General features: G+C 46.3%; 1 protein-coding gene across 1 annotated transcript in view; it reads right to left on the reverse strand.

The window, feature by feature from the left end:
• Positions 1 to 27,969, reverse strand: part of CHRDL1 (chordin like 1) — a 665,455-nt gene that overhangs the window by 218,372 nt on the left and 419,114 nt on the right. Inside the window, exon 4 of the mRNA XM_086951036.1 lies at positions 21,295 to 21,440. Coding sequence (XP_086807162.1) covers positions 21,295 to 21,440 — 146 coding nt within the window. The remainder of the gene's footprint in view (positions 1 to 21,294; positions 21,441 to 27,969) is intronic.

Below are 27,969 nucleotides of genomic sequence, written 5' to 3' on the forward strand. Positions count from 1 at the left end.
CTCATGTCTGAGTATACCCTGCCACACCTATAGTGGCCAAAATCGATTTACAAAAGGGGGTGGTGATGAACAGAGTGTCTGAATTGAGCAGACCACTCTTACCCAGTCCAAAGATCAGGGCTTGATCCATCACCGTTATTTATCTCACTGCCCCATCCCAGCTCAGAACCTGGCTATATGCAAATCAGTCTGTCCCTGGCCCAGTGCATCATGGGAACAGGGCAGACTAAACTACCAAGCCAATTCTTTACCAGAAAGGAGACAAGCTACCGGGGACCGGTTTCTGGCATTTCAGCCTCTTCGGCCCGGCTTGCTTGAATCCTGATGGAGCAGTGAGAAAGGGACTCATGTCTGAGTATACCCTGCCACACCTATAGTGGCCAAAATCGATTTACAAAAGGGGGTGGTGATGAACAGAGTGTCTGAATTGAGCAGACCACTCTTACCCAGTCCAAAGATCAGGGCTTGATCCATCACCGTTATTTATCTCACTGCCCCATCCCAGCTCAGAACCTGGCTATATGCAAATCAGTCTGTCCCTGGCCCAGTGCATCATGGGAACAGGGCAGACTAAACTACCAAGCCAATTCTTTACCAGAAAGGAGACAAGCTACCGGGGACCGGTTTCTGGCATTTCAGCCTCTTCGGCCCGGCTTGCTTGAATCCTGATGGAGCAGTGAGAAAGGGACTCATGTCTGAGTATACCCTGCCACACCTATAGTGGCCAAAATCGATTTACAAAAGGGGGTGGTGATGAACAGAGTGTCTGAATTGAGCAGACCACTCTTACCCAGTCCAAAGATCAGGGCTTGATCCATCACCGTTATTTATCTCACTGCCCCATCCCAGCTCAGAACCTGGCTATATGCAAATCAGTCTGTCCCTGGCCCAGTGCATCATGGGAACAGGGCAGACTAAACTACCAAGCCAATTCTTTACCAGAAAGGAGACAAGCTACCGGGGACCGGTTTCTGGCATTTCAGCCTCTTCGGCCCGGCTTGCTTGAATCCTGATGGAGCAGTGAGAAAGGGACTCATGTCTGAGTATACCCTGCCACACCTATAGTGGCCAAAATCGATTTACAAAAGGGGGTGGTGATGAACAGAGTGTCTGAATTGAGCAGACCACTCTTACCCAGTCCAAAGATCAGGGCTTGATCCATCACCGTTATTTATCTCACTGCCCCATCCCAGCTCAGAACCTGGCTATATGCAAATCAGTCTGTCCCTGGCCCAGTGCATCATGGGAACAGGGCAGACTAAACTACCAAGCCAATTCTTTACCAGAAAGGAGACAAGCTACCGGGGACCGGTTTCTGGCATTTCAGCCTCTTCGGCCCGGCTTGCTTGAATCCTGATGGAGCAGTGAGAAAGGGACTCATGTCTGAGTATACCCTGCCACACCTATAGTGGCCAAAATCGATTTACAAAAGGGGGTGGTGATGAACAGAGTGTCTGAATTGAGCAGACCACTCTTACCCAGTCCAAAGATCAGGGCTTGATCCATCACCGTTATTTATCTCACTGCCCCATCCCAGCTCAGAACCTGGCTATATGCAAATCAGTCTGTCCCTGGCCCAGTGCATCATGGGAACAGGGCAGACTAAACTACCAAGCCAATTCTTTACCAGAAAGGAGACAAGCTACCGGGGACCGGTTTCTGGCATTTCAGCCTCTTCGGCCCGGCTTGCTTGAATCCTGATGGAGCAGTGAGAAAGGGACTCATGTCTGAATATTTTTGTCCACCCTAAGCGTGGAAGGGTATTCTCAGATGTGAGACCCTTGCTCATTGCACCATCAGGATTCAAGCAAACCGGGCCGAAGACGGCTGTAATGCCAGAAACCGGTCCCCGGGAGCTTGTTTCCTTCCCAGTGTAAGAATTGGCTTTTGTAGTTTGGTTTGCCCTGTTCCCATCATGCACTGGGACAGGAACAGACTAATTTGCATACAGCCAGGTTCTGAAACTGGGATGGTGCAGTGAGCTAAAAAACGGTGTTGGATCTAGCCCTGATCTCTTGACTGGGTGAGAGCTTTCTGCTTAATTCAGAGACTCTGTCCCTCACCACCCCTTGTTGTAAATATTTTTGTCCACCCTAAGCGTGGAAGGGTATTCTCAGATGTGAGACCCTTGCTCATTGCACCATCAGGATTCAAGCAAACCGGGCCGAAGACGGCTGTAATGCCAGAAACCGGTCCCCGGGAGCTTGTTTCCTTCCCAGTGTAAGAATTGGCTTTTGTAGTTTGGTTTGCCCTGTTCCCATCATGCACTGGGACAGGAACAGACTAATTTGCATACAGCCAGGTTCTGAAACTGGGATGGTGCAGTGAGCTAAAAAACGGTGTTGGATCTAGCCCTGATCTCTTGACTGGGTGAGAGCTTTCTGCTTAATTCAGAGACTCTGTCCCTCACCACCCCTTGTTGTAAATATTTTTGTCCACCCTAAGCGTGGAAGGGTATTCTCAGATGTGAGACCCTTGCTCATTGCACCATCAGGATTCAAGCAAACCGGGCCGAAGACGGCTGTAATGCCAGAAACCGGTCCCCGGGAGCTTGTTTCCTTCCCAGTGTAAGAATTGGCTTTTGTAGTTTGGTTTGCCCTGTTCCCATCATGCACTGGGACAGGAACAGACTAATTTGCATACAGCCAGGTTCTGAAACTGGGATGGTGCAGTGAGCTAAAAAACGGTGTTGGATCTAGCCCTGATCTCTTGACTGGGTGAGAGCTTTCTGCTTAATTCAGAGACTCTGTCCCTCACCACCCCTTGTTGTAAATATTTTTGTCCACCCTAAGCGTGGAAGGGTATTCTCAGATGTGAGACCCTTGCTCATTGCACCATCAGGATTCAAGCAAACCGGGCCGAAGACGGCTGTAATGCCAGAAACCGGTCCCCGGGAGCTTGTTTCCTTCCCAGTGTAAGAATTGGCTTTTGTAGTTTGGTTTGCCCTGTTCCCATCATGCACTGGGACAGGAACAGACTAATTTGCATACAGCCAGGTTCTGAAACTGGGATGGTGCAGTGAGCTAAAAAACGGTGTTGGATCTAGCCCTGATCTCTTGACTGGGTGAGAGCTTTCTGCTTAATTCAGAGACTCTGTCCCTCACCACCCCTTGTTGTAAATATTTTTGTCCACCCTAAGCGTGGAAGGGTATTCTCAGATGTGAGACCCTTGCTCATTGCACCATCAGGATTCAAGCAAACCGGGCCGAAGACGGCTGTAATGCCAGAAACCGGTCCCCGGGAGCTTGTTTCCTTCCCAGTGTAAGAATTGGCTTTTGTAGTTTGGTTTGCCCTGTTCCCATCATGCACTGGGACAGGAACAGACTAATTTGCATACAGCCAGGTTCTGAAACTGGGATGGTGCAGTGAGCTAAAAAACGGTGTTGGATCTAGCCCTGATCTCTTGACTGGGTGAGAGCTTTCTGCTTAATTCAGAGACTCTGTCCCTCACCACCTCTTGTTGTAAATATTTTTGTCCACCCTAAGCGTGGAAGGGTATTCTCAGATGTGAGACCCTTGCTCATTGCACCATCAGGATTCAAGCAAACCGGGCCGAAGACGGCTGTAATGCCAGAAACCGGTCCCCGGGAGCTTGTTTCCTTCCCAGTGTAAGAATTGGCTTTTGTAGTTTGGTTTGCCCTGTTCCCATCATGCACTGGGACAGGAACAGACTAATTTGCATACAGCCAGGTTCTGAAACTGGGATGGTGCAGTGAGCTAAAAAACGGTGTTGGATCTAGCCCTGATCTCTTGACTGGGTGAGAGCTTTCTGCTTAATTCAGAGACTCTGTCCCTCACCACCCCTTGTTGTAAATATTTTTGTCCACCCTAAGCGTGGAAGGGTATTCTCAGATGTGAGACCCTTGCTCATTGCACCATCAGGATTCAAGCAAACCGGGCCGAAGACGGCTGTAATGCCAGAAACTGGTCCCCGGGAGCTTGTTTCCTTCCCAGTGTAAGAATTGGCTTTTGTAGTTTGGTTTGCCCTGTTCCCATCATGCACTGGGACAGGAACAGACTAATTTGCATACAGCCAGGTTCTGAAACTGGGATGGTGCAGTGAGCTAAAAAACGGTGTTGGATCTAGCCCTGATCTCTTGACTGGGTGAGAGCTTTCTGCTTAATTCAGAGACTCTGTCCCTCACCACCCCTTGTTGTAAATATTTTTGTCCACCCTAAGCGTGGAAGGGTATTCTCAGATGTGAGACCCTTGCTCATTGCACCATCAGGATTCAAGCAAACCGGGCCGAAGACGGCTGTAATGCCAGAAACCGGTCCCCGGGAGCTTGTTTCCTTCCCAGTGTAAGAATTGGCTTTTGTAGTTTGGTTTGCCCTGTTCCCATCATGCACTGGGACAGGAACAGACTAATTTGCATACAGCCAGGTTCTGAAACTGGGATGGTGCAGTGAGCTAAAAAACGGTGTTGGATCTAGCCCTGATCTCTTGACTGGGTGAGAGCTTTCTGCTTAATTCAGAGACTCTGTCCCTCACCACCCCTTGTTGTAAATATTTTTGTCCACCCTAAGCGTGGAAGGGTATTCTCAGATGTGAGACCCTTGCTCATTGCACCATCAGGATTCAAGCAAACCGGGCCGAAGACGGCTGTAATGCCAGAAACCGGTCCCCGGGAGCTTGTTTCCTTCCCAGTGTAAGAATTGGCTTTTGTAGTTTGGTTTGCCCTGTTCCCATCATGCACTGGGACAGGAACAGACTAATTTGCATACAGCCAGGTTCTGAAACTGGGATGGTGCAGTGAGCTAAAAAACGGTGTTGGATCTAGCCCTGATCTCTTGACTGGGTGAGAGCTTTCTGCTTAATTCAGAGACTCTGTCCCTCACCACCCCTTGTTGTAAATATTTTTGTCCACCCTAAGCGTGGAAGGGTATTCTCAGATGTGAGACCCTTGCTCATTGCACCATCAGGATTCAAGCAAACCGGGCCGAAGACGGCTGTAATGCCAGAAACCGGTCCCCGGGAGCTTGTTTCCTTCCCAGTGTAAGAATTGGCTTTTGTAGTTTGGTTTGCCCTGTTCCCATCATGCACTGGGACAGGAACAGACTAATTTGCATACAGCCAGGTTCTGAAACTGGGATGGTGCAGTGAGCTAAAAAACGGTGTTGGATCTAGCCCTGATCTCTTGACTGGGTGAGAGCTTTCTGCTTAATTCAGAGACTCTGTCCCTCACCACCCCTTGTTGTAAATATTTTTGTCCACCCTAAGCGTGGAAGGGTATTCTCAGATGTGAGACCCTTGCTCATTGCACCATCAGGATTCAAGCAAACCGGGCCGAAGACGGCTGTAATGCCAGAAACCGGTCCCCGGGAGCTTGTTTCCTTCCCAGTGTAAGAATTGGCTTTTGTAGTTTGGTTTGCCCTGTTCCCATCATGCACTGGGACAGGAACAGACTAATTTGCATACAGCCAGGTTCTGAAACTGGGATGGTGCAGTGAGCTAAAAAACGGTGTTGGATCTAGCCCTGATCTCTTGACTGGGTGAGAGCTTTCTGCTTAATTCAGAGACTCTGTCCCTCACCACCCCTTGTTGTAAATATTTTTGTCCACCCTAAGCGTGGAAGGGTATTCTCAGATGTGAGACCCTTGCTCATTGCACCATCAGGATTCAAGCAAACCGGGCCGAAGACGGCTGTAATGCCAGAAACCGGTCCCCGGGAGCTTGTTTCCTTCCCAGTGTAAGAATTGGCTTTTGTAGTTTGGTTTGCCCTGTTCCCATCATGCACTGGGACAGGAACAGACTAATTTGCATACAGCCAGGTTCTGAAACTGGGATGGTGCAGTGAGCTGTAAAACGGTGTTGGATCTAGCCCTGATCTCTTGACTGGGTGAGAGCTTTCTGCTTAATTCAGAGACTCTGTCCCTCACCACCCCTTGTTGTAAATATTTTTGTCCACCCTAAGCGTGGAAGGGTATTCTCAGATGTGAGACCCTTGCTCATTGCACCATCAGGATTCAAGCAAACCGGGCCGAAGACGGCTGTAATGCCAGAAACCGGTCCCCGGGAGCTTGTTTCCTTCCCAGTGTAAGAATTGGCTTTTGTAGTTTGGTTTGCCCTGTTCCCATCATGCACTGGGACAGGAACAGACTAATTTGCATACAGCCAGGTTCTGAAACTGGGATGGTGCAGTGAGCTAAAAAACGGTGTTGGATCTAGCCCTGATCTCTTGACTGGGTGAGAGCTTTCTGCTTAATTCAGAGACTCTGTCCCTCACCACCCCTTGTTGTAAATATTTTTGTCCACCCTAAGCGTGGAAGGGTATTCTCAGATGTGAGACCCTTGCTCATTGCACCATCAGGATTCAAGCAAACCGGGCCGAAGACGGCTGTAATGCCAGAAACCGGTCCCCGGGAGCTTGTTTCCTTCCCAGTGTAAGAATTGGCTTTTGTAGTTTGGTTTGCCCTGTTCCCATCATGCACTGGGACAGGAACAGACTAATTTGCATACAGCCAGGTTCTGAAACTGGGATGGTGCAGTGAGCTAAAAAACGGTGTTGGATCTAGCCCTGATCTCTTGACTGGGTGAGAGCTTTCTGCTTAATTCAGAGACTCTGTCCCTCACCACCCCTTGTTGTAAATATTTTTGTCCACCCTAAGCGTGGAAGGGTATTCTCAGATGTGAGACCCTTGCTCATTGCACCATCAGGATTCAAGCAAACCGGGCCGAAGACGGCTGTAATGCCAGAAACCGGTCCCCGGGAGCTTGTTTCCTTCCCAGTGTAAGAATTGGCTTTTGTAGTTTGGTTTGCCCTGTTCCCATCATGCACTGGGACAGGAACAGACTAATTTGCATACAGCCAGGTTCTGAAACTGGGATGGTGCAGTGAGCTAAAAAACGGTGTTGGATCTAGCCCTGATCTCTTGACTGGGTGAGAGCTTTCTGCTTAATTCAGAGACTCTGTCCCTCACCACCCCTTGTTGTAAATATTTTTGTCCACCCTAAGCGTGGAAGGGTATTCTCAGATGTGAGACCCTTGCTCATTGCACCATCAGGACTCAAGCAAACCGGGCCGAAGACGGCTGTAATGCCAGAAACCGGTCCCCGGGAGCTTGTTTCCTTCCCAGTGTAAGAATTGGCTTTTGTAGTTTGGTTTGCCCTGTTCCCATCATGCACTGGGACAGGAACAGACTAATTTGCATACAGCCAGGTTCTGAAACTGGGATGGTGCAGTGAGCTAAAAAACGGTGTTGGATCTAGCCCTGATCTCTTGACTGGGTGAGAGCTTTCTGCTTAATTCAGAGACTCTGTCCCTCACCACCCCTTGTTGTAAATATTTTTGTCCACCCTAAGCGTGGAAGGGTATTCTCAGATGTGAGACCCTTGCTCATTGCACCATCAGGATTCAAGCAAACCGGGCCGAAGACGGCTGTAATGCCAGAAACCGGTCCCCGGGAGCTTGTTTCCTTCCCAGTGTAAGAATTGGCTTTTGTAGTTTGGTTTGCCCTGTTCCCATCATGCACTGGGACAGGAACAGACTAATTTGCATACAGCCAGGTTCTGAAACTGGGATGGTGCAGTGAGCTAAAAAACGGTGTTGGATCTAGCCCTGATCTCTTGACTGGGTGAGAGCTTTCTGCTTAATTCAGAGACTCTGTCCCTCACCACCCCTTGTTGTAAATATTTTTGTCCACCCTAAGCGTGGAAGGGTATTCTCAGATGTGAGACCCTTGCTCATTGCACCATCAGGATTCAAGCAAACCGGGCCGAAGACGGCTGTAATGCCAGAAACCGGTCCCCGGGAGCTTGTTTCCTTCCCAGTGTAAGAATTGGCTTTTGTACTTTGGTTTGCCCTGTTCCCATCATGCACTGGGACAGGAACAGACTAATTTGCATACAGCCAGGTTCTGAAACTGGGATGGTGCAGTGAGCTAAAAAACGGTGTTGGATCTAGCCCTGATCTCTTGACTGGGTGAGAGCTTTCTGCTTAATTCAGAGACTCTGTCCCTCACCACCCCTTGTTGTAAATATTTTTGTCCACCCTAAGCGTGGAAGGGTATTCTCAGATGTGAGACCCTTGCTCATTGCACCATCAGGATTCAAGCAAACCGGGCCGAAGACGGCTGTAATGCCAGAAACCGGTCCCCGGGAGCTTGTTTCCTTCCCAGTGTAAGAATTGGCTTTTGTAGTTTGGTTTGCCCTGTTCCCATCATGCACTGGGACAGGAACAGACTAATTTGCATACAGCCAGGTTCTGAAACTGGGATGGTGCAGTGAGCTAAAAAACGGTGTTGGATCTAGCCCTGATCTCTTGACTGGGTGAGAGCTTTCTGCTTAATTCAGAGACTCTGTCCCTCACCACCCCTTGTTGTAAATATTTTTGTCCACCCTAAGCGTGGAAGGGTATTCTCAGATGTGAGACCCTTGCTCATTGCACCATCAGGATTCAAGCAAACCGGGCCGAAGACGGCTGTAATGCCAGAAACCGGTCCCCGGGAGCTTGTTTCCTTCCCAGTGTAAGAATTGGCTTTTGTAGTTTGGTTTGCCCTGTTCCCATCATGCACTGGGACAGGAACAGACTAATTTGCATACAGCCAGGTTCTGAAACTGGGATGGTGCAGTGAGCTAAAAAACGGTGTTGGATCTAGCCCTGATCTCTTGACTGGGTGAGAGCTTTCTGCTTAATTCAGAGACTCTGTCCCTCACCACCCCTTGTTGTAAATATTTTTGTCCACCCTAAGCGTGGAAGGGTATTCTCAGATGTGAGACCCTTGCTCATTGCACCATCAGGATTCAAGCAAACCGGGCCGAAGACGGCTGTAATGCCAGAAACCGGTCCCCGGGAGCTTGTTTCCTTCCCAGTGTAAGAATTGGCTTTTGTAGTTTGGTTTGCCCTGTTCCCATCATGCACTGGGACAGGAACAGACTAATTTGCATACAGCCAGGTTCTGAAACTGGGATGGTGCAGTGAGCTAAAAAACGGTGTTGGATCTAGCCCTGATCTCTTGACTGGGTGAGAGCTTTCTGCTTAATTCAGAGACTCTGTCCCTCACCACCCCTTGTTGTAAATATTTTTGTCCACCCTAAGCGTGGAAGGGTATTCTCAGATGTGAGACCCTTGCTCATTGCACCATCAGGATTCAAGCAAACCGGGCCGAAGACGGCTGTAATGCCAGAAACCGGTCCCCGGGAGCTTGTTTCCTTCCCAGTGTAAGAATTGGCTTTTGTAGTTTGGTTTGCCCTGTTCCCATCATGCACTGGGACAGGAACAGACTAATTTGCATACAGCCAGGTTCTGAAACTGGGATGGTGCAGTGAGCTAAAAAACGGTGTTGGATCTAGCCCTGATCTCTTGACTGGGTGAGAGCTTTCTGCTTAATTCAGAGACTCTGTCCCTCACCACCCCTTGTTGTAAATATTTTTGTCCACCCTAAGCGTGGAAGGGTATTCTCAGATGTGAGACCCTTGCTCATTGCACCATCAGGATTCAAGCAAACCGGGCCGAAGACGGCTGTAATGCCAGAAACCGGTCCCCGGGAGCTTGTTTCCTTCCCAGTGTAAGAATTGGCTTTTGTAGTTTGGTTTGCCCTGTTCCCATCATGCACTGGGACAGGAACAGACTAATTTGCATACAGCCAGGTTCTGAAACTGGGATGGTGCAGTGAGCTAAAAAACGGTGTTGGATCTAGCCCTGATCTCTTGACTGGGTGAGAGCTTTCTGCTTAATTCAGAGACTCTGTCCCTCACCACCCCTTGTTGTAAATATTTTTGTCCACCCTAAGCGTGGAAGGGTATTCTCAGATGTGAGACCCTTGCTCATTGCACCATCAGGATTCAAGCAAACCGGGCCGAAGACGGCTGTAATGCCAGAAACCGGTCCCCGGGAGCTTGTTTCCTTCCCAGTGTAAGAATTGGCTTTTGTAGTTTGGTTTGCCCTGTTCCCATCATGCACTGGGACAGGAACAGACTAATTTGCATACAGCCAGGTTCTGAAACTGGGATGGTGCAGTGAGCTAAAAAACGGTGTTGGATCTAGCCCTGATCTCTTGACTGGGTGAGAGCTTTCTGCTTAATTCAGAGACTCTGTCCCTCACCACCCCTTGTTGTAAATATTTTTGTCCACCCTAAGCGTGGAAGGGTATTCTCAGATGTGAGACCCTTGCTCATTGCACCATCAGGATTCAAGCAAACCGGGCCGAAGACGGCTGTAATGCCAGAAACCGGTCCCCGGGAGCTTGTTTCCTTCCCAGTGTAAGAATTGGCTTTTGTAGTTTGGTTTGCCCTGTTCCCATCATGCACTGGGACAGGAACAGACTAATTTGCATACAGCCAGGTTCTGAAACTGGGATGGTGCAGTGAGCTAAAAAACGGTGTTGGATCTAGCCCTGATCTCTTGACTGGGTGAGAGCTTTCTGCTTAATTCAGAGACTCTGTCCCTCACCACCCCTTGTTGTAAATATTTTTGTCCACCCTAAGCGTGGAAGGGTATTCTCAGATGTGAGACCCTTGCTCATTGCACCATCAGGACTCAAGCAAACCGGGCCGAAGACGGCTGTAATGCCAGAAACCGGTCCCCGGGAGCTTGTTTCCTTCCCAGTGTAAGAATTGGCTTTTGTAGTTTGGTTTGCCCTGTTCCCATCATGCACTGGGACAGGAACAGACTAATTTGCATACAGCCAGGTTCTGAAACTGGGATGGTGCAGTGAGCTAAAAAACGGTGTTGGATCTAGCCCTGATCTCTTGACTGGGTGAGAGCTTTCTGCTTAATTCAGAGACTCTGTCCCTCACCACCCCTTGTTGTAAATATTTTTGTCCACCCTAAGCGTGGAAGGGTATTCTCAGATGTGAGACCCTTGCTCATTGCACCATCAGGATTCAAGCAAACCGGGCCGAAGACGGCTGTAATGCCAGAAACCGGTCCCCGGGAGCTTGTTTCCTTCCCAGTGTAAGAATTGGCTTTTGTAGTTTGGTTTGCCCTGTTCCCATCATGCACTGGGACAGGAACAGACTAATTTGCATACAGCCAGGTTCTGAAACTGGGATGGTGCAGTGAGCTAAAAAACGGTGTTGGATCTAGCCCTGATCTCTTGACTGGGTGAGAGCTTTCTGCTTAATTCAGAGACTCTGTCCCTCACCACCCCTTGTTGTAAATATTTTTGTCCACCCTAAGCGTGGAAGGGTATTCTCAGATGTGAGACCCTTGCTCATTGCACCATCAGGATTCAAGCAAACCGGGCCGAAGACGGCTGTAATGCCAGAAACCGGTCCCCGGGAGCTTGTTTCCTTCCCAGTGTAAGAATTGGCTTTTGTAGTTTGGTTTGCCCTGTTCCCATCATGCACTGGGACAGGAACAGACTAATTTGCATACAGCCAGGTTCTGAAACTGGGATGGTGCAGTGAGCTAAAAAACGGTGTTGGATCTAGCCCTGATCTCTTGACTGGGTGAGAGCTTTCTGCTTAATTCAGAGACTCTGTCCCTCACCACCCCTTGTTGTAAATACCCCAAATGACTAAAGCATGGCTTAGGCTCACCCAGACATCAGGGGGGATATTGAAAATTCTTGGAACGTTCACTTTTAAGCCAGCTGCCCCTGTGGTGGAGATATACAAGGCTCAAGCAAGAGAATGGCCACCTTGTATTGGGCGGAGCTTTGGGGGGGACAGTTCTACCGTAGAGCTTATGAAATTAAAAAACAATTTAATGAGGCAGCTCATAGGTTTACCACTCAGCACCCCACTGGTCCCCCTCCGCATGGACTTGGGTATGACGCCAATTGATCAAGAGATCGCCCTTAGGCCCTTGTCATTTTGGAAGAGGTTATGGGCAACTCCCGAGCTAAGTGCGTTTAAAGAAAAGCTGAAAGGAGTTCTCCCCAAACTCAAATCCTGTAAAACCCCATGGTTGGCCTCCGGTCTCCCATCCCTTGTGTATAGGCTTGGGAGACCGGAACTCTGGTTATCTCCTGAGCTAATCTGTCCCACAATATCAAGGGTGGATCTCGTGAAACAGTTTAGGCAATCCAATCTGCTATTATTACAGGAGAGCACTAAAGAGGGCAGGTTGACCAGGGAGTTTCTACAGGTAAAGGACATGTATATGAAGGAACCCTTTCTGGATGAAATTCTGCCACCCATGACGAGGAAACTGTATAAACAATTTAGATGGGGGAACATATCCTTGGCTGACTACACTAGTTCATTGGCTAAGGAGAATTCGAGTATGTGCCCTAATTGTAAATTAACGTCTGAAACTGATCTGCCTGTCCCATTCTTTTGCCCGGGATACGAGCTACCCTGCAAACGCTGGCTAACCCAATTATGTAAAAATGTAGGGTTTACCCGCCGTGCCGAGGCTTTTAGAGTTTGAAAGTACGATACTGATCCTCTAATTGTGTTCACAGTATCACGGTTCTTAAACGCCATGTGGCACGTCAGGAGAAGTCTTTTAAAGTATGCATAGGGGAGGATTAATTAGAGACACCCCTTTTGTTTCTTTTATCCTTAAAGTGCATTTTATTTATTGCCAATTGATTGCAAAATTGCATTTTGTAGCAAGTGTTTTTTAATCATGTATATATGTATATATTATGAAAATGTAATTGCTGTATAAATTGTGTATATATGTGTGAATTGTTTATCATGCACTTTTATGGCTTGACCGACCGAAATAAAGTTTTTAGAATATAGTTTGTTTTGATTACACAAATAGTGGAGTGAATTGACTATGATAACTGTGATATAATTAGGGATGGATGATAAACTCTGATCCACAGGCGGAGTTGGCAGAGTTTGGGCTAAATTCCACCAACCACCATGTGGCATAGTGTTTTCTTGCATGTGGCTCGCCAACGGTAAGTTGGCGAGAGAGATTTGGTATTCCCTAGTGTGCTTTTTGGCGCATGATTTTCGGTCACTAGGAGGGCACCTGGCAAGGTTTTTCAAATGCGGGCTGTCATAACTGTTAATGGTACGAAAGCTGCAGCTCAAGTAGAAAATCTGTTTAGGCAGCAGTAAAATCAACTTGAGAAGCAGCACCCTCTGACGTGCTGCATGGTTCCCTTTGTGATGATTATCCCACATGGAACAAGCTCCCATGCACTAAAAATTAGAGCCCATTCACAAAAGTCCCCAGAATCTCGTGCAGTTTTCATGTAACTCCCTGGTCTTCCACAGAATGAAACTCGGCAAGCTCCTCCTACCGCTAGATATAATGCAGCCTCTACAGTCTCCTCTTTCTGTTAATTTAAGGAAAGAATTAGGTTTATCTACTTTTATTTAATTTAAAGTTTTATACAGTGTGTAGATGACTGTGGGGTATCAGATCGCTATACTCTATACAGAGAATGTTTACTTGTACAAAAGTGTTTACAACAATTCTGTTACAGATATGTTTTCTACATTTTAAACATGTCTGCTAGGATTACTATCTATTGTGTCACCATTTCTGCGTTTCACCCATTTCTAGGTTGCTGCTGATTCAAAGTTTGTAAATTCTTTGAGGAGTAGGCAGTTTGCTATATCTCTCCAAAGATCCGTCTATGTGTGACTCCAAATCTATCTTTAGATAACACATTGTTTTGAGGTTCTCAGTAGTAACCACTTCTTTGTTGGGTTGGAGAGCTTCTTGGTACAAGAATTGTGCTTTTTATTTCTCATTAGCGTCTAGTTAGAACCCGTGATATTATGTGATAAAGTTGTTGCGGTTTGGGGGAACTAAAGACAGCTATATTCTTATTTTATAGATGATCTGTTTCACTCTCAGTTTTGTTAGAAATTGCTTGCGGGTGACCTCTGACCCTCTGGGCCGGTCACTCCACGCACCGAGCTCACTCCTCCGGGTGTGAGTCCAGGCTGCCCCCGCTCCCACCAAGTGCCGCCACTGCCCGTAGCTGTGCCCCTGGTTCCAGGCGAGTGCGGCCGCTGCCCGCAGCGGTGCCCCTGGTTCCAGGCGAGTGCGGCCGCTGCCCGCAGCGGTGCCCCGGATCCCCGGCCGCTGCTTCTGGTTGTGCCCTGCCTGCGCTGCTTGCTCCTTCTTCTCCCTGTTAACTTTTGTTCCGCTGTAGTTAGCTGTTTGTAGCCTGTATTCTGCATCTGTATTTCTCCCCTACGTTGTAAGTTTTTTTCTGCCTTAGTCCGCTGTTGTCCCCTGTCTCCCCTTGTTGAGCCCAGCACCTGCCGCGTTTCCCGCCACCTCCCCGCCGCTGCCCCCCTGCGGCCCCGCCCACTACCCTGTGTCGCCCTTCCCATTCGGCGCCCCGCTCCCGCTCCCAGCTGCTCCTCCCACGCTACACCCCCCCACCCTGCACTAATGGCAGAGTGCCTATCGCGCACCGGTGACGCGCAGCGGGCGCACCCTAAGCACGCCGAAGGCGCGCCAAAGGTAAGCCCGTCTGCGCCCGATCGCGCCTGGACCGCGCCCAGCGCCAGACCCCCGCAGACACCAGCCCACCCGCCAGACCTACGACGCCGCCACCCTCAACGCACTCAACACCGGCCGAACCCCGGGATGCTACCGAGCCACCCCGAGACGCACCCACGGACCCTTCAGCTGCCACTCCTGCAAGTTTACCTGCATCCGGACCCGCACTGCACCCGCACCCACCAAGCCGAACACCAGCAGCAACCACCTGAAGTGCATTCTGCTCAACACCCGCTCCGTCCACAGACACGCCATCCAACTCTGGAACCTCCTCGACACCACATCTCCAGACGTCGCCTTCCTCACGGAAACATGGATGAACGCCTCCTCAGCGCCGACATGGCCATCGCCATCCCGGAGGGCTACAAGATCACCCGGAGAGACCGCGCCAACCAGATAGGAGGAGGCATCGCCATCATCCACAGGAACACCATCCGCATCACGACCAACACCGACGACACCCTGACAACCGCCGAACACCTGCACTTCCAGATTCACACCGACCCCAAGACCACCCTCAGAGGCACCCTCATCTACAGACCCCCGGGACCCTGCACACAATTCAGCGAAGACATCGCCGACTTCATCAGCCCGCATTCCCTCCCCTCCGCTGACTACATCCTCCTCGGGGACCTCAACTTCCACCTGGAGAACAGCAACGACCGCAACACCACCACCCTGCTTGACAACCTCGGACTCAAGCAGCTGGTGACCACCCCCACCCACTACGCCGGACACACACTCGACGCCGTCTTCTCATCCAGCAAAGACATCGCCTTCAGCCACGCCACCGGGCTCCACTGGACGGACCACAGCTGCGTCCACTTAAGCTTCAGAAGGACCACGATCCACCACCACCAGCAACAGGTTGCACGAAGAAGCTGGAACAAGATCACGGCCGACCAACTCGCCGCATCCCTGAGCCAGCACCCTCCCGCCAGCTCAGCGAACCCCAGCCAGGCCGCTGACAACCTCAGGAAGTGGATCAGCATCTGCGCAGACGACCTCGCCCCACTGAGGACCCCGCCCAGCAGACCCGGCAGCAAGAAGGCCCCATGGTTCACCGACGAACTCAAGAGCTCCAAGAAGAACTGCCGAGCCCTCGAAAGAGCCTGGAGAAGAGACCCAACACCAGACAACCTGACCACCCTCAAGCTCGCCACCCGAAAGCACCATCAACTGATCCACGCCACCAAGAAAACAGCATTCAAGGAGCGGCTGGACAACAACGCACACAACAGCAAGGAACTCTTCAACATCGTGAAAGAGCTCTCCAACCCCAACGCCGGAAACAACAACATCACACCATCGCAAGACCTCTGCAACTCCCTCGCCTCCTACTTCCACAACAAGATCGCTTACATACACAACAGCTTCAGCACACAACCAACGCTCCCCACGACCGCACCAACGCCCCCCACCACCACCCTCAGCGCCTGGACGGTGATCAGCACCAAAGACACCATCCGCACGATGAACTCCATCCACTCCGGATCTCCCACCGACCCCTGCCCCCACCACGTCTTCAACAAAGCCGACGCTGTCATCGCACCCCATCTGCGAGACATCATCAACACCGCCACCTTCCCTGAGAGCTGGAAGCACGCCGAGCTCAGCGCTCTACTTAAGAAACCAACAGCGGACCCCACCGAACTCAAAAACTACCGCCCCATCTCGCTCCTCCCCTTTCCAGCCAAAGTCATCGAGAAGACCGCCAACAAGCGACTGGCCGCCTTCCTCAAGACGAATGGATCCCTCGACCCATCTCAGTCGGGCTTCAGGGCCAACCACAGCACCGAGACCGCCCTCATCGCTGCCACCGATGACATCCGAACCCTGCTCGACAACGGAGAAACAGCGGCCCTCATCCTCCTAGACCTCTCCGCAGCATTCGACACTGTCTGCCACCGCACCCTAGTGCAGTGCCTCAGCAACGTCGGAATCCAAGAGAAGGCACTAGAGTGGATCATCTCCTTCCTCGCTGGAAGGACACAGAGAGTCCGCCTACCCCCGTTCAGGTCAGAGGCCACCGAAGTTATCTGCGGCGTTCCTCAGGGCTCCTCGCTCAGCCCCACCCTCTTCAACGTCTACATGAGCCCCCTTGCGGCCTTCGCAGGCCAACACAACCTCAACATCATCTCCTACGCCGACGACACACAGCTGATCCTCTCCCTCACCAACGACCCCACCACCGCCAGAACCAACCTTCACGAAGGGATGTAAGACGTGGCCGAGTGGATGACGACCAGCCGCCTGAAACTGAACTCAGACAAGACGGAAGTTCTCATCCTGGGCTCCTCGCCGTCCGCCTGGGACGACTCCTGGTGGCCACCCGCCCTGGGCTCCGCACCCAAACCAACAGACCACGCACGCAACCTGGGCTTCATCCTGGACTCCTCCCTCTCCATGACCAGACAAGTCAACGCCGTCACCTCGTCCTGCTTCAATATCCTGCGCATGCTACGTAAGTTCTTCTGGTGGATCCCCACCGAGACCAGGAAGACGGTCACCCAGGCCCTCGTCACCAGCCGACTGGACTACGGCAACACCCTCTACGCCGGAACCACCGCCAAGCTCCAGAAGAGACTCCAGCGAATCCAAAACGCCTCAGCCAGACTCATCCTCGACATCCCCCGACACAGCCACATCTCCGGACATCTGAGAGATCTGCACTGGCTCCCGGTCAACAAGAGAATCACCTTCCGTCTCTTCACCCACGCACACAAAGCCCTACACAACCAAGGCCCGAGATACCTCAACAGCCGCATCAACTTCTACACTCCCACATGCCAGCTCCGATCGACCAGCCACGCCCTCGCCGTCGTCCCCTGCATCCGCAGAGCCACAACAGGAGGAAGGTCCTTCTCCTACCTGGCCGCCAAGACCTGGAACTCCCTCCCAACCCACCTCCGCCTGACCCAAGACCACCTCGCCTTCAGGAAGCAGCTCAAGACCTGGCTGTTCGAGCAGTAGCGGACCCCCCCTCTCCTAGCGCCTTGAGACCCTTCGGGTGAGTAGTGAGCGATATAAATGTCTTTGATTGATTGATTGCTTGCTTAACTGCATCAATTCTACTTAAATAGGTTAATTCAATGAATATTCTACTATTATGCGCTACTATGGAATACATAAAATTACAGCAGTAGTAAAATCTACGTTATGTTATGTTAAAGGGTTCTTGGTATAGTACAAACGACTCGCCCCCGGAGGGGCTGAGGTGAGAGACAAATGGAGTAGCAGCTGGATAGACCAACCAGGTCTTGACATTTTTTTGAAACCAGAGAGATCAGTGCATGCACGGATGAACAAATGGAGCCTGTTCCAGTGGTAGGGGGCAAGATAAGAAAGCAATAGGCCACCAAATTTTGATGCTCAGATGCGCAGAAGGCATAGAAGAAGTAGATTTTTGGATTGGTTTCTGTCAGGGTGGTAGAGTATGAGTCTATCCTGAAGGTATTTAGGGACTTTGCCCGACAATGATTTGTCTGTCAGACAGAGTAGTTTAAACAGTGCTTCTTTTGTAATGGGGAGCAAGTGAAGGCCTTTGAGTATAGGAGCTGAAGGCATATATGGAGGTAGTTTATTGACCAGGTGGCTGCAGTATTTTGGACCATGTGCATTTTGAATAGAAGGGATTCGTTGAATGCTAGAATGAGAGCATTACCATAATCAATGATTACCAGTGCCTGGGTGGGAATCTTTCAAGAGCTCAGAGGAAGCCACAGAAAGATTCTCCTGAGGAGGTGCATTGCTATGGAATAAGTGCCACAAGTGGACGTGATCTAGTGTTTTATTAATATCTTGTCATCTAGAAGTATATCCAGGTTCCTGGTTGTTTTGGTATATGTGAAAATGTACGTTTCTCTTGGATTCCAAATCGCCAATGGTCAGTTTTACAACATTCAGCCATACAGAGGGCATTCACATCATCTCAGAACCCATAAACCAATTATAAACAAATAAAAAAACTTTCATAAGTATCACAAAAGTTAATTCATTAAAACCAATAATCAATTTAAACCAATTGTTTCTAAAAACGTTAAAAATGTATTCCGACAGATTTATGCATATGACAATTGAATTTCACTGTGCATGTGAGACAAACACATGGGACACATTAAAAATCATCATAAACACGTTAATTCGCCTGAATCAGTTCCTTTGGAGTCTATTAATCCTTTTATAATTAGGCTCAAACATTCCTCGAATTTAACAATATCAATAAAGAGGCGTTGACGCGTTTCGGTGAGCTATATGTTTCTAAGCCATCTTCTTCAGGACTCTAAGTCTTACTGTCTCTCTAGCATAATATCATCTATACCTTATAATAGTGCTATTCCATCACAAAGAAATATATTTTTAATCATATTTCTTACTTGGTATATAGAGTCTTCTTATTACTTGAGGTTGTTGATTCTTGAACTTAAAATTTCACTGGCTTATCAAGTAATGTACTGCTAAAAATCCGCTATTTCCGTACTAATATCAATAATTCAAGAAGCGGGCCAATATGAACAAAGATCACCAGGGTTGATAGCCCTCCAGTGATGGCACTTTTCTATCAAGAGGCTAATCAGTCCTCCGCCTGATATAAAGAGGTTTCAAGTTTCCCTCAGTCATCAACAGTTGTCTCCTGGTACTTTTCATGGGATTCTTTTAGAAGATAAGTCCTCAGCATGAAAGAACGACCGGTACCGTTCCGCAATAGGAAAATGGAACAGAGCATACTCCCTCTATTTTTTCTCCATTTAACTGAAGACAGTTAAGGGACATGCAAGTGGCAATTTTTCTCATGCAGATGACAAATCGCTGTTTGACATTCTCAATGTCATGCCCAAAGGAGATGACTAATTGGGTGTCGGCTGCATAAGAAAATATCTCAAAACCACAGGACTTTACAAAGTGGGCAAGGGGAGCTACATAGATGTTAAAGGGCATGGGGATCAAAGAGAATCCCTGAGGATCCCCCTTGCCCAGGGAAAGGGTTTTAGATTGACATTGCAGGAGTAGAGTGTAGAACAGAGTGTAGTAGAAAAAGTGAGGAACATTTTAAGGTAAGAAAGAAATACTGTTTGCCTAAAAAATACATCTTTACATAATTAACCTTAACAATAAACATCTATCTATTGTTTAAAAACGTATAAAAACTAGTTAGCAAAATTACTTATAAAAGAAAAATGTGATCTACAGTGATGAAAAAAAAACATGACTCATTGCTCATAGGGTCCCTTAGGCCTGCTAAACCTGCTAAGCCGCTTAATTCACAAATCAGGCCCTACCGCTAAAAGCCCGTTCTGACTACTTGGCTATGCACAAGGCTGCCACTGTTTTGTCAATAGGACATGTCAGAATGTTTTGTCCTTCAAAAAATGTGTAGATGTGTGTACTGCTACAACTGTTACATTAATGAATATATGATGGTTGGGGAAGTACAGTTTTAATATTCACACACCAGAAGGTTTCTATGACCAATCAGACACAGCATACTCACAGCTTGCAATCAAAAACCACCACTGGGTCTGGGCCCCCAACAGCAAGGCTGAGCCACGAAATGCCAATGAACAACAGAGTGCCAATGTCGTCACAATTTTCTTTCCTAAATCACATGACCATAAGAATTATTCACTATGGTAGAATGCCATACTGGTGTCAAGAATCAATCTTTTTATTTTCTTTTGAATTTTTCTTTTTCAAGGATTATTGGTTATTATTTCACCAATTTGTCAAAACATAACAAGACCTCAAAATATACATATATATACAATATTCACAAAACTCTTTTATACAATATCAATAATGTACAAATTAGCATAAACTATTCGTAAACACTCATACCCTCATTCATTCACATCCATACATATCATCATATATTTACACAAAAACCTGGAATCAAAAATATTCACCGTAAGCCATATACAAAAATTATTATAAATGATAAGACGTTTTCAAAAGTTTTTAGCTACTCCTCCTTTGCAGCATTATAGTTTCATATCTCAAGAATGAGTTAAATCCCGCACAGCATAATTATTTTGTGGTAGCAATTTTTAGGTAATATTTACTACTTAAGTACACAACAGGCTAACACATACAACTCTTTAAACTGGTTTAAAATATCTGTGTTGCATTACAGAACAGGATAAAACATACAACTCTTTTAACTGGTTGAAAATATCTGTGTTGCTTTGAGATTTGACAGATTTACTTTTTGTTGAGGTTATAATAGATCATTACTTCTTCTGAGGCTAAGACCATTTACATTAGGATAAATGGACGGGTTGACAGCTGTTAAAAGATTAATTCCCCTGGTAGAGAAGCATTTATCACAGTATTTTGTCAGTTCTGTTTACTAAAGAGGTCTGCCTGGGAATTCCTATCAGCAGCAGGGGGTCTCATAAGTTTATGTTGCATGGAAAAGTGCAATGTCTTTGTTATCCTTGAGAGAAGCTTGAGTGTTTCTATTGAGAACTTCTTTTATGCGTCTTTCCATTTGTGACATCCCTCACTTTTGGCTCAACGCAGAAGTTTCTAGAGAAGCTATGCAACAACAAAGTAAGTCTCAGTCCTTAGTTACCTCATTTTGGTGTACTATCAATCAGATGAATAACTTAAAGGTATAGCATTAAAAGACAATATCAACCTGTATTTATTAACCCATTCCATGCTGGGCCGTTTCCGCCGCTGTGCGGTAAACAAAAGAACAGGGCGGGGCCGTGACGAACCCCAGCCGTCATCAGCACACGAGCGCCGCAGAGCGTGACGGCTGGGGTTCGTCACCAGCATGGAAGGGGTTAAGTCAGTAAACAAGGCCTATGGCCATTTGGTTGGACGATGGGCATGGGTGCCAATAGTTAATGCAGAAACATTACCATTCTTCATTGTCCATTAAGCCATTTCAAGACATAAGCACTGAATTGAAGCTACTTACCGAGCAGCTGCACTGTGCACATTGATTGGACAGCTTGTTTTGAAAAAGACCTTCTCCTGCAAACGTTTCCCCATGATGGTAGGTGGTGCCATTATAGTCACAGGGCTTCCCAGAATGTTTACTGTTTATTGTAGAAACTGTATCTTCTGTAGAAATATAAAACAAAAAAGAAACATAGCACTATTTGAGAACAATTGTAATAATTCATATTAACATTGCAGTGTCTTGTGTAAAACATGTTAGAAAGCAAAGACTTTCTTGTGAGCAGGAAAATATTTACTTTCACTATATATTACATAATTCTATATATGTTGATCAGTTATTTCATTCTGCACACTTTAAAAGAACCAAATAAAACATGATGATAGGGCAAGCATATGGGTTATATAGTTCAGATAATGTTATCATTCTTTTTATTGTGAAATTCTTTTTAACTTTTCTGTAAGTATGTTCAGCGTACACATGGCTTGCTCTCTTTCAGCTTTTTTAAAGCTGGAGTGAAACATAAAATATAATCTGAATTGTTTTACAAATGATTACATCGAGGCTGAAATGAAAACCAAATATACAAAGAATTGTTTTAGAAAGGCTTGACTTGAGTCTAGTAAAATATAGTTGTTGCAGGAGCTTAAGGCACTTGAAATTAGGACTAAAATACAATTATCTGATCTTTTCTTTTGATGGTATCTATCAAAAGTTATCCAACATAATTTAACCACACTTGACTAGTTATACTGAGTGGGACTATTTTCATATTACAGAAGCTAGGCGATTCACTTCACACAAAAAATAATCTAAATATTAATTTCACCTAACCATACGCCAAAATATTTAATCATTATGAGTGAGCTCTGTTCTTTTTGTCTTCTATTGAATAAATATTCACTATGTTGAAATGCTTTAAAAACATATTTACTCATTCTAAAGCAAGGTGCAATATCCCGTGGGTACAGATAATTTGAGCCACTGTAAACATGCTGTCAGAGCATGAGCTTGCCTGGTAGTGTGAGTGCAGAGTGACACATCTTCAGCAGAACAGCCTATTATGTGACCCCGAGTGGGATGGGTATGCCCAGACGTGGGTCCTGCGCTCTCCATGCCACTTGAGTTAAGCTATCCAGGCTGATTAGGGGTGAAACCCTCAAACCGGTCCTAGGATGCTTGTTTCCAGTCCAGGGAGGACCTGGCCTGGAAGTTCAGGCTGGACTGTTCCCATTGGGCGCAGGGTCAAAACTGATTTGTATATGGCTGGGTTCAAACTGGAATGGCACGGGGAGCAAAGCAACAATGGATTTAACCCCAAATTTCTGTACTGGAGTGAAAGTATGATATTGTTCTGCATTCTGTCCATCAATTGCTGTTTTTGCATTTACCTTTTTAGGATGGCATCTGCTGTGGTAGAATAATTTAATCTACCAAAAGTTCAGACATTTATTTGGCCACCTTCCACAGCAATAACAAATGCAAGCTGGGAATGAGTATATGTCAATACAAAATTGCACAATACCACTGCACTGGTTAGGTATTCTGGACACTAGGACTGAAAAACAGTAGGGTTGTTTGGAGACATGTGAGTGAATTTGGTTGGAAATGAATACCTAGGAAAAGAGGCTGAGTGGGATAAATAAAAAATGAACAGACTGACTAACCAAGGAAAATGTGTTTGATTCTGTTAAGACCATGGAGTTAAGGAAATCCCACTCCAAGAGACTCCATTTCCAAAGAAAGCTGGTGGCACCATTGACCGTAGTGAACAATCCGTAGTTAAAACCCTGCACTGGCTCCCTGTTCGCCAAAGGGTGCACTTTAAAGCAATGTGTACCACACACAAGCTCTACAACGGTTCCGGCCCAGCGATCCTCAGCAACATGATTACACCCTATACAGCAACCAGAGTGCTACGATCGCAAAACGAGAATCGAGTCCACATTCCCAGATTCAAAAAAATCCGCACGGGAGGCCGTCAATTCTCCGTTCAGGCGGCCAAGGGCTGGAACGCACTCCCTCTGGCCCTCAGATTGGAATCCAACTTCCTTGCGTTCCGCAAGAAACTTAAGACCCATTTGTTTCCCAAGTAATTCCCTTCGACTGCCGCCCGTCTCAATAGGTTCAAGCTACATAGCGCAGGGATACCCTTGGGTCACCAGGCGCTGTAGAAATCGCTAACATAAATAAATAAATAAATAAAAATAATCCAGCAATATAAAAGGCATTTCAGCAATGAAACAGAGTTGCAAGTAATATACCTTAACAGTGAAAAGAAGGTAAGTGTTGAGGTAGATTACAATTGAGAACACCTTAACATTGCAGGTACCTCGGATCCAAACATGGAATATATTTTAAATGAATGGCAGAAGGACATGCTCCAAAAATTCTTGATGTCTGGATTAAAACCATTGAAGATCCTCATTAAATCAATGCTCTAAGAAACAGAATATGCACTATTTATCTAATAATCAACAGCTTATGGAAATCATAAGAGAAGATCTTGACCTGGTAGCTAGCTGACATACATTACATCTATAATATCAGGAACGTACCTTCTTTATGTAACATCATCAATCATTTTCCAGAATTCAATATTTTTTGGTTAGCAGAACAATATTAACTCATTTACAAGCTCAGGATAATGCATGAACCGTGTGAGACCATCTAAGTATGTCACTGACTCTATCATGCTCCAGTAAAATTCATGAAGATAGACTGCAGATAATGAACATTTCAAATACAGAGAATTAATTAACCTCACACTGCATACAATTTAAGAATGTCTAATAATAAATGTTTGATCTGCAAACGTATTTGCCATCTAGGATACCTTACAGGCATGTGCATGGGGTGAATCACAAACAAACAATGAAAGAACAGCCTCAAGAAGAATAGTTGAAACTTATGCAAATGAATTAAATTACTGGATATGAAAATTGCTGGAACAGGAAGACTTTTTGTACATCTCTAGAACTGTGCTGAAGTAAAGGAACGTTTGTAAAGAAAAATCTCACTGTAATTAAACGGTTACGAAATGCAGGGCCTTGAGTTGCAAAGAGTGGTCCTCTTGGTAATGGGGATCTCTTTCCCTGGAATAATGACATCCTATTACATCAAGTTTTGGGCTCTCTATATCAATGATGCACATATAGTCACTATATGGAAATATTTGCTATTCTATTGAAACGTAGATGGTACCAGAATCTGTAGGATGCTTGAGTTATGAAAGAAACCAACAAATCACACATTTGTTGACTCATATTCATAGGAAGTTCCAGGGCGGCTTGGCAAGCAGTGTTGAATTTATTGCTATAGGTTGAAGCTGCTTAGGGTGTACCATAAACTAGTAAGCATTGATTCTAGTTAAATATGTTAAATATGTTTGTCTAGAAATGCAGCTATGCATCATATATGAATTGGGAAATTGAGACTCCAAGGAAGTTCACAAACTTGTCCAATTATATCAGGAAACGCTATGTATGCCACCTACATATCTTTTAAGGCACAGGGAGGAAAAGAATGTATGGGGAATTAGGTGAATTGACTGTCATTTGTGTTGATGTTTTATTAAAAGGTAAAATATTTTCACGCAAAAAACAGAAAGAAGTATGAGAGATCCTCTGACCAATAAGACTATTGCCCTCTGTGCTGCTTTTTCCGAGTCCAGGCAGTCTTCGGCTATTGACACTGTAAAGTATGGGCCGCATGCACTAAGAATTGATTCACAAAAAGTGGTTACACATCAACTTTTTGAAAATCAATGCTGATTGTGTGAACCAACCAATGTACTAATAGGTTGGTTCACAAAATCACAATACGGAGCGAGTGGCAATTTTGACTCACCTCATCAATATTCATGTGGTAGATCGTGACTCACTTCACTAGGATGCCATCACAGATATGTTGGTCTAACACGGTCAGACCAAACAAGCACAATAAAGTACCTGGGTCTAACAGCTAGATTAAAGATTTAATATTGAAAAAATCACTGAGAGTGGATGTTTCTGACAGACAAAAAAAGAAGGACAGAAGGAAGAAAGAATGAATTCTTTAGGATGTGACCCTTCACTCACCCTGAGGTGGCATGCTTCACCATAGGGTTCCTTCTCACAACACAACACCGTGTTGTGATGTGGTCCACAGTTCCTAAAATTGGAGGAGCTCTTGGATGTTTTAGCCTACCCTATGAGAGTTTGGGCAGAGTGCAAAAGTGACGAGTGATGAAAATAATACCATTGCCTAGTCAGACCCTCCAATTTTATTCTGTCTACCAGGGACAGGAATAAAACCAATGGTGTGGAGCAGGGAAGGAACTTGTCCCTTACTCTAAGAAAAGGTTAACAAGTTTCTAGTCTCAAATTGCCAAAGAGCAGGTGCAATGGGCATTTGTCAGGACCTATTTTAGTCACTCTGCTACAAAGTGCTTAATTGATATATGATACCATAAAGATGCTGATAAAGATGGTGGTCACCAAAACGTAGTGGTAGCAGAGGCGTAGCTAGATCTTGTGGCGCCAGGGGCTATCCCTCAGGTTGCCGCCCATGGCATCCACAGCCCTGTGATTGTGTGAGCTTAAGTCTCAGACTCAAATTTTGAATCTCACCTCACTGTCAAATTTCGGGCACAAATATTTCTCATATGTATCATTTGAATGCTAGTTTTACATTTTTCTATTAACTAGTGCAAGTAAGTGTTAACTATCTGAACTCGCAGTTGTAGAGGGCTGTGCACAGCACCCCGGGGCCACTACCTTAATTATACTGGTGTGATTTTTTTTAATACTTTTAAAAATATTTATCATCCTGCCTGACTGTAACCTATGTGTGTCGCGCCGGCTCTCCCGAGGCTTGCCCAGCAATCATGCTATTACACACATGCTCACTATGGCGGCGGTGGTCCTTAAGTCAGCTGACTCTAATTAATTTATGGTATAGGCCTGAGGCAAATGAGATTTGTGTTAGGGCCTCTCACACCCTGTTATAGTATGGGCCCAGGTCCCATGTGGGACAGAGAGAGCAGCATGGAGTTTATTGATTCTTCTCTCCTGGTTTATTATTTGAGCTCTCTCCAAACAGCCGCAATGCCACATGTTCACAGACCGGCGCTCTCCTCAGCGTGCGTTGTGACTGTCACTCGAGACAGACTACTTTTGCACTCACCTGGATCTGAAGGTAGGGGGTTGGATTTAGGGGTCTTTCGACACTTGATGTGCTGTAGGCTTTAAACAGCAATGCAGGATGGACTGAATACCCGACTGTAGACCAAGCTGCTTCTGTGCCACGAGCAGAAATCAAAATGTCAATCTTTGTTTGAAGTGTCGTTTGGTGTATATACACTTGGTGTGTAACTTGTCAGTGGCTGTGCGACACTAGAGATCTAGAGATATTTATGCCAGGTCATCAGGGCAGGTTCTGGTGATGCCCATGCCACTACTACTCTGAATGCCTTATGTGCACCCAGCAATACCCCTTCGACATTGGTGGGGTCCAGTAAAGATCTGTGTTCTCTACTAAACTGTTGTCTTGTAATGTCAGAGGCACAGCTTCGCTCCAGCGGTTCTACAGCCTAACCGCAGGTCCTTGCTCTTTTTGGTGTTAATTCTTAGTGGAGCCATGTGACCTGCTTTCTAGATGTCCATAGCTGTTCTTTTAATTATAGTCAGCTGCAGCAGGCGTTTGCAGCAGTTTTAGATCTTCTGAGAGTTTCTCGTTGCTCAAATGGGTCTAATTTCTGATATTTATGTTTCCTCATCTTTATTCCTTGATTTTTGCTCACAAGAAAGTGTCAAATGTCACTCATAACCACACTGAAATTATGTACATGTCACACATAGCAATCTGAAACCTAGGCAGCTATGGATGGCACGTGTCATGATGTCATTTGCTGACTGCATAACTTGGTTAGTCCCCCCTCACATAACAGACCGTTTACAAACCTCGGGTAAGCGAAGAATGGGCTAGTCGATGAAACATAATAGCTTACTTAATCTTCCCAACGGCCCCCAGTGCCTAGAGACCCATAGGGGTGATTAGTTCACACTTTACAAGTACTCAATTTTACTAAATGTAAACAAAAACAAGAAATACAAAGCAGTATCGAGCAAAATACAACTCAAGAGTGTTAGTTCACTCACATATGTCTCATAATGCGTATATGTTCAATATGAAAACTCTTACTCGTATGTGCCTTAATGTGCAATTAGACATCAATTACGATGTTTTTCTAGCATCTGCTTGAAGACCACTAAAGTGTCGTATCGGTGGCGGTATTTACATGCATTTTTAATTAACTATTGTTCTGTTTCATGTTGTACCCTACTTATTTCCGCTGTACCATGCCAGCAGAGCAGTCATGTTCTGAAGTTGGCACAACAAAGGAAGGATTATAGATAATAGTAGAATCCTCTCCTGTTAGAGTTAACTTGTATCTGAATTCCAAGGTCTTTTCACATGCCTTCCCACAAGGAGACATTGGCACTTGCTCATTAAAGACTATCTACAAGTTACATTTCTTTCACGTTCCCACTTCCATTCAATTGTATTGAGAAACTCTGTAGAAGTGTAACCGCAAAAAGTGTGGATTTTAGTATTACATGCCCCAAATCATCTTGGGCGAAGCTGTGATCTGTGGAATTGGCAATTGCCTTGCTTAATTTTTGAATGTTTGGAAACCATCTTTCATTAACT

Source organism: Lissotriton vulgaris, unplaced genomic scaffold (assembly GCF_964263255.1).
Source record: "Lissotriton vulgaris unplaced genomic scaffold, aLisVul1.2 SCAFFOLD_666, whole genome shotgun sequence".
In the NCBI taxonomy this organism is placed as follows: domain Eukaryota; kingdom Metazoa; phylum Chordata; class Amphibia; order Caudata; family Salamandridae; genus Lissotriton; species Lissotriton vulgaris.